This window comes from Medicago sativa, chromosome 3, assembly GCF_051527215.1.
Source record: "Medicago sativa cultivar Bolivia chromosome 3, Bolivia_mono, whole genome shotgun sequence".
In the NCBI taxonomy this organism is placed as follows: domain Eukaryota; kingdom Viridiplantae; phylum Streptophyta; class Magnoliopsida; order Fabales; family Fabaceae; genus Medicago; species Medicago sativa.
The window spans coordinates 26,028,054-26,040,000 of record NC_140751.1 but is presented as its reverse complement, the minus strand read 5'-3'; the positions used below and the strand labels follow the sequence as shown (position 1 = coordinate 26,040,000).

The window sequence follows — 11,947 nt, the reverse complement described above, 5'->3', positions numbered from 1 at the left end:
AGAGAAGACTTACGATAAGCATCATCAAATGGATAATTCCAAGAAGTCTCTGTGACGCTGTTAAACACACCATGATTCCAAACATGCACACATTGTTTTCTATTGTGGGTACTAGAGACGCCTGGTATAAAATATTGAGTGGATAAAATCAAAAGTTTGTTGAAATATTTATGCTAAATAAAATATTCATATCGTGTTTGTTACACTTTTATTTTAATATTTAAATTTATTCTTATCTATTTGTTACATGTATTATTTGTATTTAAAATTAAGGGTATTTTTAGAAAAAAATTCAACCCAATATTTTTTATAGTATAGATATAGGTTAAGGGGTGTTTCTTTATATATTTTTGTTTTTACTCTCAGCAGAACAACAACGCGTATTCCTTTTCCTTCTTTCACAAATCGCGTATTCCTTTTCCTTCTTCTTTTAGAAATCGCTTTCCTCTCCTCTCTCTGCAACTCACACGAAATCACGATTCCAACAAACAACCACCATACACCGCCGGTCGTTGCTCTCCTCTCTCGGCCCATCTCCTCTCCTCTCTCAGTCAGTCAGCCATCTCCTCTGCTCTCTTTTAGGTCAGTTTTAAACTTAAATTGAAATTGAATCAGGATATTAAATTGAACCAGGATATTGAAATTGAATTAACATAGTGAGAGTAGTAGTGATTGCCCTACTTAATTAGGGTTTGGATAATTGGTTACTTAAATTGATTTTATTTGTTTTTGTTCCTTGCCTCTGTTATGTTCCTGTGTTGTTTATTCGCTGTTTCTGTTCCTTTGTTTTCACATAAAAGTTTGCATAGGAATATAGGATGTACATTGGGAGTTGTAATCCAATACTAGTTTTACCTAATGGCCATGCCTACCTCACCCTACTACAAGGGGAAGCACCAGTAGCATTGTTTTTGATTCATTTGATAACCATAGCATTGTTTTTGATTCCTTTGATAACCATAGCAACTAGTTTTACATTACAGGTCTAAATCAGTAGCACTGTTTTTGATTCCTTTAATAACCATAGCTGTTTGGATGCTTGTATTTGGTTTTTGGTTTGATTGCCTCTAATATTTCGTTTGTTGCATAATTGAATTAGGATGAAGAAATTTTTTCCGGTAACAAGATGGTGATCAATGGTTAAATGATCGTCTTGTAACCTATATAGAAAGAGATAACAATTAGTAATGATGTAATTTTAGTTCATTTTCAACAAATGGAAAACAGAGCATTTGCTTTGTAATTTTGGTTCCTACAACCACTTTTAATATAACTTCTTATTAAATTTTGTATTATTTAATAATTTGACAAAAATATTGCCCCATTGTTATTTGAAGTTCAGGTCCGCCACTACGACGCCACCACAGTCAACAGACATGATGAACGTGTTACCAGATGATATACTGATACACATACTCTCTCTACTCCGAACCAGGGATGCTTTCAAAACAAAGTTTGTTTCCAAGTCGTGGGTTCCACTATTTGAATCGCTCAATTCCCTCAGCATTGACAGTAGGGATATGTACAATTACAACGCACAAAGTTTCTTTCAATTCATGAACGCAGTTTTGCTTTCTCCGCGCCATCCCCTCAAAGCCGTTACTCTTTTTTGGCAATATAGTGTCCGGAAGCCTTGCTTCAAACTAAACCGATTTGTGGAAGCAGCAAAACGCCGTGGCGTCGAGGAATTGGATATATACTGGTATCGTGGCGTTTCCTCCCCAACTATTTTCTGCAGCAAAACACTTGTGGTCCTCAAATTGTGGGATATTTTTGTACTCAGTATGGTTGGTTTTTCTATTAATCTTCCCTCGCTCAAAACCCTTGTTCTCCGTAACATTCTTTTCTATGATTTGGATGATTTAATGAAACTTGTTTATGGGTGTCCCAAATTGGAGGATTTGACTACTAATGGTGTCAGGGGAGCCTTGGCTATCATGTCTACAAGATACTTTGAACCCTTATCCAACTTGATCAAAGCCAATACCTGGATTTTTGAGGTTCCAAGAAGTATTCATGTGGAGTTTCTCACTCTGTCTAAGGTACGTATGATGCATCCATCCACTTTTATACCATTATTATATATATTATTATGTCTCTTGTTTGATTTGGTTTTATGTTGTGCAGTTGGAATGTAGCCTTCCCAACAAACAAATCAATTCTTATTACAAAGATTTTCGTCTGTTTGAAAACTTAATCGAACTTCGGATATTTTGGTCTTATCTAGACATTTATGACGGGAGTCAGATAGTGAAAATGCTCTTCAGTTGTCCCAAACTTGAAGCTCTTTACATTCAAAAGGTTTGTTTGTCACGTCAATAGATAGTTATTGGTTTTTGTTTGTTATTCTCTTCCAATCAAGTATTTTTACAAACCCGTTTTTTACTATGATTGACAGGAGAGGATGAAATATGCTTATTCGAAAACAACCAATGATTGGAAATACCCAGATCATGTTCCTGAGTGTGTTAGGTCTCATCTTACAACATGTAACATTATAAACTATCAAGCTGCAGAAGCTGATTTTCGATTTGCAATATATATCTTGAAGAATGCAAGACTTTTAGAGGATATGACAATACATGTTCATAGTTCCTCAACTACAATGCAGAGGTCGCAATTTGTTGACAACTTATCCTCTTTTCCAAGGATCTCTCCCACATGTAAGCTTTTATTGAAATGAATGTTTCTAGATATATGCTACCATGAGGAATGAATTCCATGGATTGAATAATATAGGTTTTGTCTCCTTTATATATAGTCTTTATAAGTCAATTACCAACAAATTCTATGGTGCATTTGATAACTTTGCAATGTACCTTTCATTGGATATTATTATTCTTTTATTAGCAAATTATGATCGTCATGAAAAAAAGTATTCTATGAAATGCAAGAAATAAAATGAATCCTACTTTGTGATTTCATCATGCAAAATGTGATTGCAAGTAGTTGAATACATTCACGTAAATTTGTCACCCATTAATCGTATGCATAAACTTTTTTTTCTTTTGGTAAACAAACATTTTATTAACGGTAAGTTCCTGACACACGGGGTATTCAGATGCCTTATTCGGAAAATCAAAAGGAAAGAAACAATCAAAATAGGCAGGGGAGAGGAGCATAGACAACACCTCTACCCTCAACAAATACAAACCTTCTAAACAAGCATTCTGATGAAAGAATGTTTCTGTCAACACAAAAAAGTACTAACATACCACTAACAGCAATTGGTGTAGCAGACTTGTTAAAAACAGTACTACTCAAACCTTATTTCCGAGACATTATGTTGATAACAAATTAAACCACCTCTTTGGTATCTCTATTCCCTTTCTTGAAAATAATCCCATTCCCCGTATACCAAATCAACCAATACCCCTTGTGAAGTCTCACTTTTCTAGCTGCCCCTCTAAGACTATCAATCATAACAAAAAAAATTGGAGTGGTAACCATGGTGATATTAAGCCAACGGAAAACCTCACTCGACACTCGAGCCACAAAATCACATAAGCACGAACTATATCTTAAGATACCCCTTGTGAAGGAAGGACGGTGAGATTTAGTATGGGAAAGGGAAGTTTTTTTCCACCAAGGGAAAGTAAATTTTAACCATTAGATAAATAAGAAACATTGATCTTGTCATAGTCTCTCTACACTTGATTTTTTTTATTTTTGTCACTTTATCTTCAACCTCTACAATTCATCTTCCTCATTGTCCACCACCACCAAACTATGAGATCCATACAGTTCATCTTCAACAACGTGTATCTTCTCATTTTCATTCCCGAATTCGGGATACCTTTTTGTTTTGCTTCCACCTCTTTCTTTTGTTTAACGTGTTGCACAATTTTCATAACCAAAATCATTTTCACTTTTCTTTCTACCTTTCAACGCGTTCCTAATGATAAAATAAAATAAAAAAATCAGATCCAATTACCATTCATGGTGATATGATTAAACATGAAGGAAAACAAAAAACCCAAAATATGTCAAAAAAATCAAAGATGAAGATATACAAATTTTTAAAAACTAACCATGACAACAAATAATCTTCTTAAAAAAAAAATCGATTAATTCGTGCAGAAAAAAAAAACCAATTGAAATAGAGGCTTCAGTGAAAGAGAAGCCCAAAATGTGTTAATGGAAGAGTTTCATGGCTTTGATTTGTGTGTTGCTTGAATTGAATGTTAATTTTTTCTTGTGATTCATGGAGGAATTAAAGATTTGTCTGGGTTGTTTCATGGTTGAAGATAGAAAAAAAATTAAAAAATATTGTGTGGAGAGACCATGATAAGATCAATGTTTCTCATTTATCTAATGGTTAAAATTTACTTTCCCATAGTGGAAAAGAACTTTCCTTTCCCATACTAAATCTCACCCTTTTACCAAAGTATGAGCAACCAAGGAATATATATATGTTTAAATTTGAATTAAACGTGTTTAAGGAAGCAGAAGCACACTACATACCGACTTTGAGTAGTTTTTCTTGTTTTTCCAATTGACAACATATTAAATTAGAGAAAACAGTAGACTATCAAGTGTCTCCTTGGGGTTTGCATCCTTGAGATGACATGCAAAGCCTAATTTTTAGCCATATTTTTTAATGAAGGTTTCATTAGAGTTTTGCTTGTGGTGTATTTGACCCCAGCAGTATCCAAATGAATTCGGGAATTAACAGCAGATCAATTTTTTAATGGTGGAAACAACAGGATACATAACTTTGCTTGCTGAAACTTAGACAACACTCGGAATACCTACCTCCCACTAAAGTTGTCCATCAAAAGAAAGGATGGAGAGTTCCTAGTAGTGGGTGTCCTCCCAGTTGTGAAGAAGATTTCCTTCTTAGACTTGGCTGGGTTTTGATGATAACAAACTCACATCACAAAAGAAGAAAAACTATATGGAGGCTCAAGTTGTAGAATGAAGATAATGGGACTTAGGCTTCATTGTTATATCTTTGTAAGTATGGCACTTGTCTTTTATTTTATCATTCTTAACTTATGAAAAAACTTAGAATGCTCAGAAAATAATTACAAATATTTTTCTAAGTCATCATATGAAGCAATGCTAAAACTCTTGTGAAAATAAATCACACACTCACAATTATTTTCATATAATGTGATTTTGCATGAAACTATTTTTTATATGAAAAGCCGTAGTTTATTATGAAAATTGCATTATTACTTTTACCATAAAAATATGTATAGACAATTGCTAATATATTATTTTTGTGTTGGTCTTAATGGTATTTATTATATATGGTTTCATTATACACTAAGAATAATATTTAAGCATGTCTGTTTTACATACGCATTACGTGTTCTCAAATTCTATACATAATTGATTATGACCATTGGCATAATCAAATATGAAAATTAGCCAATGACCAGTTTTGATTTAATTGTCTAAACGACTACTTTTGTGGACGTTAATGGTCAACGGCTAGTTATTTTTATTGCAGACTTTAGAAACCCATTTCATTGAATAGGTACCATTTTAAATATGTTTCGATTCATTAGTAACTCTTTTTGAAAGATAGTATCATTTCATAGACATCTTTTTAGCCTCGATAAATTCAATTGAGAATCAAAGCAATTTAAAAAAAAAAAAATACACAACAACTTTCATTATCTCAATTGACATTTTCAATATCACTTGCTTTTAAATTTTCATTCAAATTGTTTGGAAAACTTTGCATACACTTTAACATTTATTAAAAAGTTTTCTGAGCAGTAAGTCCATTTCTTAGAGTGATATTGATAAAGATATACAGCCATACATTTGTTATTCTTCAATTACTTTGTTGTAAATTTTCTTACCATTGTTGGTGAGAATTATTGTTAAAGATAGTGAGGTGCTATCTTGTGATTGTTGTAAAAGGTTCTTTGATTCAGGAAGATTCAAAGTCCACCAAAAGTGTTTGGTGTTTGTGTCGTAATCAAGAGAGAGGGTTTCTTTCTTGTGTTTATGTTAGAAAGATTGTTAGGTTGTCTTGGGGTGAGATTGCTTGTAACAAAGATTCTAACATAGTGAATTCCTTTGCGGGGTGTGAAGGGAGTGGACGGACCCTAAAGTTTAGAGGGGAACCACTATAAATTCTCTTGTGTCTTTTCTTCTTCCCTTACTCTTTTATTTTTCCGCATTCATACCTTCATCATTATTTACCGGAAAAATAATCAACAACTTGAAACTCTTAAAAATTTACCAATATTCCTAGAAACCTAATTGACCCCCCCTCTTAGGTTACAATCTGAACTTACACCAGTATCAAGCTCCAACAATTGCACTCCTGAGCCAAAGTTGTCAAGTAGTGAGGCCCTTTTCTTCAATTCACTAGGCACCTGACAATTGATCCTTTGCTCAAGAGAAGCACTCTCTTTAGTGATAGGCTTTTTAGAAACAGGTAGGACAATAACCAAAGAGTCTGAAAGATGAACCGGTCCCCTACCAGCAAGCAAAGTCTCCCCCTCAGGAAACTCACTATCTGCATTCAACAAATCAAATGCATTGTGAAGAGTTAATGTTAAGGGAGGCTCCTTGTCCTTCATGATTACTGATACCATAGTCACATCACCATTAACTCATTCCTTTTCCACATTTTCAATCAAAGTTTCAACATGTTGGGTGTCCAAGAACTCATAATTATTAGCTTTGGTACCAGGAGAAACTTCAAATTCAGACACCTTAGTCTGCATCAGTTGCTTCTTAGGTAGGCCATCCGAAGTTTGTTGCTTCTGATTAGGGGAAACAATAACAATTTTTCTGCTAGGTTTTGAGGTACCTTCTTGTTTGTCCAGAGATCAAAATTTCAAGCAATTTTGCAAATTGTGGCCAATAGCTTTGCAATGGTGACAGAAAGATGGCAAACATCTTTAATGGACAGAGAATGTCCCTCTCTTTATACCACCACATTTTCAAACAACTTCTTAGATAGATCCACATCAATAAGAATTCTAGCAGATAAACTAAATCACTTGTTTTGGGTGACTTCATCAATAGTCAAGGGGGTTCTCAAACCTGAAGTAATTTCAAGCAGAGTTTTCCTTCTCCAATATTCATGGGGCAAGTGCATGAATCTAACCCATATCTGGGCATGAGTTTGAATCTGAGCTTGTGGGATGAAATCTATGGTCAAACAATAGAAACGGAGGATTCCAGGCCTCAGATTCAAAACCCCCATAGCCCAATCCTTCCTCATATCTTAAATGGAGCTGAAGCTAAATAAAAATAAAAGCTTTCACAACGGAAGAACATCCCCGTTCTTCAGACTGTGCCACATGCATGCAAGCTTGAATTTCTAAGCTAAAGTTTTCAAAGGAGAATCACCTTTTTGCAATTTCAATCTAACATGATGATTACACCGACAATCTACGATTCCAAATTCATACTCATCTTGAGAGATTTTGATATGAACAGAGTCGCCCTTTACAACTTTGGGAGGAAATTGACTAAGTTGAAATTCATAAGATGCAGATAATGCTTGCGGAAAAGATTTACCATTTTTGTCCTTCTTCGCCGCCGTGGAGGGTGCCGAATCCATGGAACTGAGAAACGGCCAAGGACAAACCATGGAGAAACAGAGAAAGAGGCTCTAGCAGAACAACGAAGCAGAGAAAACCGAGAAGAATCGAAGAAGAAACCTCATCGGAGTAACGCCGGAGAAGAAGCTATGCCGGAAGATTGTTACGTCGCCGAAAAAAGACAGTTACGGGCAGAGGAGAGAGCATATTAGTGAAAATCAAACTTTCATACAAATTACTATTCCTAATTTATATGTTTAGCGCAATAAAAAGAACAGATAAACGCTAGTTTAAGATAATAAAATGGTTGGGTAAAATAATCATAATCTTTATTTCATTCCACATCTTTCCTTAATCTTTGTGAAATTGTCAAATACACCAAATATTATGGGACATATAAACTAATAATTTTTTACACCTCATTTTTATGTGTATTTGATAACACACACACACTTATTTTGTTCTATAATGAGTGACCTTCATTTGATTATTTCACAATTAACAAAAAATATATAAATAAAATAGGGGTAATCATACAGCCCAAAAAAAATCTATAATACTACTTTTACTAATTTTTTTTTCTTAAAAATTATTAAAGTAGTCTTATAAAATACTAGTATTATTTTCGTTCACCATTATCATACATGTACTATTGGTAACAAGTAATAAATATTATAATGAAAGTTAAAAGAGTGCATTCGTTTTGTATTATATTTTCTACAAATATTCATTGTAGTACTTTAGTGTAATTTTTTATATTTATTTTAAAAGGTATTGTGGTGAAAGTCACACTCAATAATTATAGAGAAATGGAAGAAATAATTATGAGACGAGAGTAACTTTTTAATAGATGACATATATTTTTTTTTTATTTGTGTTATTTGATTATTAAAATACTAGCATCATATGTGACATTCTATAATGAAGATTGAAAGAGAGAATTCATATTGTAAAATCAGAAATAGTTAATAATTAATAAGGGTAAAATAATAATCTCCTTCAAGAAAAAAGGGTAAAATAATAATCATAAATATAAAAAAATTTGACTGTATTAACTGAGTATTGAAAATATTCTGTACTAAATGTAAACAAATTTTGACTGTATTAAATGAGCATCAAAAAATATTTTATACCTTTTTTGAAAGAAAAAAAATAGTAACACTTTTTTATACCTTTTGTTTTTTAGAAAATACTTTTTTTATACCTTAAAAGCCAAAAAAAAAATGGAGTCTACATTGAAATTGAAATACTGACACCGTCTTACGTATGAAATGGTATGCAATTATCTTTATTTCTCTTCAACTTTTGATCTTTTAGACAGTATGCATATTAAAAAAAATTGTATTTGATACCAATATTTTTATATGTTCATGTATCATCTCTCTCTGTTTTTTTTCTTTTTCAAAAAACAAAAATAATGATGTATGAACTCATTTATTTTTTGGTAAAAAAATCTCATTTTTTAAGATTGTATATGATTTTTGTTGTTGGAATAAACAAGGTTGTGTATTTTATTAAAAAAGAAAAAATACAAAACACTTGGCTTTTCTCATGGATAGAATGAGTGGCGATTTTCGGGCGAATTTCGGCGAAACTCCGGCGACGATCCGGTGAGCTCGATTTCGGTCTTTTCTCTTGGATTTTTCTCGCCTTTCCTTCTCCTAAACTCCTCACACTCTGTTTTCACCCTTGCTTCGACGATTAAGACAGATCTCAGACTGTAAGTGCTCCTGTTTCTGTTTGTGTCTCGAGATCTGGCTTTGCTCCGGTGAGCTGGTTTCTTTTCACTGAAGCTCACAGCTAGGTGGGTCTTTGCTAGTTCCGTTCTTTGATCTGGGTTCAATCTGTCTTCGTTCACCGGAGATCTCGGTTTCCGCCGGTGAAGTCTGTTGACTGGTTGGTTTGCTGCGTTATCGTTTTCAACTTGTTCTCTGCGTTGGTGTGTTTGTGTTTTCACGGTGGTGTGGTCATCTCTGATTATGGCCTCTGGTAATTCGATTTGTCCTTGGCCCTTCCTAGCGAAGATGGATGACGCTGTGAAGATGGTAGCGAAGGCACCGGAAGTTGGTAAATCCTTTGCTCAGGCGCTGTCTAACTCCGGTGAGGTACATCTTTCTCATCTCCCTCCCAAAGTTGTGATGCGGAACTCCGTTCGTATCAAAATTTCTCAGGACGAACTAGAGAATGGTATTGCAGATTGCAGAAGCAGCCTACATGGAAGAATGATAATGAGTAAGGGGGACTCGCCTCTACCCACCCAAGCTCTGAAGCAGAAGCTCAATCAGCTATGGCCAAGCTTGCGCTATTGGGAGTTGATTCCGCTAGGCAAAGGTTTCTTTGAACTTCGCTTCAGCTCCATTGATGAAATGCATAAGATATGGGCTTTGGGGGCTGTGAATCTCAAGCCGGAATTACTTCGCTTCTACTGTTGGTCTAGAGCCTTTACACCTCAGTCTCAGGTTCAGACACACGCCCAAATCTGGGTGAGACTCCTGAATTTTCCCCAAGAGTATTCGCGGAAGAAAACCCTTATGGAGGTTGCATCAGGACTAGGTACACCCCTCTCTATTGATGAAGCAACGCTACAACGACGCTTTGGTCTTTACGCTAGAATCCTAGTAGATGTGGATCTCTCTGAACCTATGTTTAAATCTGTGGTGATTGAAAGTGAAGGGCATGCTATTTCCATCCAAATTCAATACGAGAGACAACCTCTATTTTGTGGGAACTGCAAAATGATTGGTCATACCATTCAATCTTGCTCGAAGTTGGCACCAAAATCTTATGGTCCGTCCAAAAACAAGGGCAATGCTATGAACAATAAACAACACTCCACTGCTATTACACATAGACAACCGGTGAAGCAGTCAGAAACGCAAGCCATTACACACCAACTCAGGGAATCCACCCCCCATCAGAACAAACAACAAGCCCCTGCTATGAATCCACCCCAACCAGCTCTACAATCTGAGAACAAAACTGAGAAGAACAAGACTTTGATTGATGTCTCAAACTCCACTCTGTTTGTTGATTTATCTTCACACTCCAATCAGCAAAATCTGACTACGCAGGAAGGATTTAATGAGGTTGTGACTGAGAATGCAGTAAACCAGAAGGGGAATATTCTTCCCTCATCATTAAATCTCACAAATGCCTTTGAGATTTTGGCTAATTCTGATAATGAACTTCCTGAAGGGGAGGCCTTGCTAATTGAGAAGGAACCTGTTGACAGCTCAGTTTCCATACTTGAGCCAGTTGAACTTGTATCCAACGAGATTGACTGTTTGGTTCAAAATGATAACGTAGAGGCACCTAGTGAACTGAAAAAAGGCCCTCTACAGATATCATTAGTGTTCCCAACACTCAGTTGTTGTTGTCCAAGCCTGCGAGGCAGACTTTCCCCAGACCTGGCTCATCATCTCTGGCGCAGGACAACCTCACTGGGAGGACGTATTTCCCTAGTGTTGCCTCTGCCTCAGCTTGCAAGGCTTGTGATCCAATAGAGGAGAGCCAGCTGACTGGCGTAAATGGAGCCCAGGTTACCAATTTATTTGAGCCTCTTGGTCCTAACAAGGGACCAATCTTGAAAAATACCAATTGATCCAATTTTTCGCTGCTGGCTTGAAGAGCGTTCAGATCATTAGCAAGTTTTGTGGGGAGGAATTTGATACTGAGAATGCCTCAGATAGCACGAGTGAGCCAGTGACTGACTCAGAAAAGTTTGACTTTATGGAGCTCCATCCCGTGGCACAAAAGTATCTAGAAGCAGGCAGTACAGTCAAAAGCACGAAGAAAGCAAAAAAGCACAAGAGTCCTAAGAATCAGAATTCTCCCGGTTCAGAAAAAGTTCTTACAAGAGCCAAAAAGAACAGTCAACAAAAATCTGATACATGAAGATCATTTTTTGGAACGCAAGGGGCGTGGGTAACTCTGACACTTAGTTACATCTCAATCAAATGATTCAAGACAATAAACCTGATTTTCTTTTCATTGCTGAACCTATGGTCAGATTTGATTCTATCCTTGTCTGGCTTTGGAAGAGAATGAATTTGATAAATCATGTTGAGAACATTAGAAATAATAATATCCCTAATATTTGGGGATTCTGGAATTCTTCTTATTGTCCTACTGTTTTACTTGTCCATGAGCAATGTCTGATTCTTTCTTGTATGTCTGAAGGAACTATCATTTACTTAGCAGTTGTTTATGCGGCCACACTTTATACTTGGGAGACCCTCAATGATCAAATTAATCTCCATCCAGGTCCCTAGTTATTCTTGGGTGACTTCAACACTATTCTAGGCTCCCATGAAAAGCTTGGTGTCAGACTACCTCACCAGGGAGCTTGTGGGGACTTTAGGCGATGGACCAACACTAATTCTTTCATCCACCTAGACACTAAAGGGGTGCATTACACCTGGACTAACAAA

General features: G+C 35.6%; 1 protein-coding gene across 1 annotated transcript; it reads left to right on the top strand.

Moving 5' to 3' along the window:
* Positions 1-412: 412 nt before the first annotated feature.
* On the top strand, positions 413-2,692 carry LOC146936718 (putative F-box/FBD/LRR-repeat protein At5g56810). The gene is made up of 3 exons (XM_085757735.1): positions 413-2,042; positions 2,128-2,301; positions 2,399-2,692. The coding sequence occupies exons 1-3, from the start codon at positions 1,377-1,379 to the stop codon at positions 2,681-2,683; spliced, it is 1,125 nt and encodes a 374-aa protein (XP_085613861.1). The 5' UTR covers positions 413-1,376; the 3' UTR covers positions 2,684-2,692.
* The last annotated feature ends 9,255 nt before the right edge of the window (positions 2,693-11,947 follow it).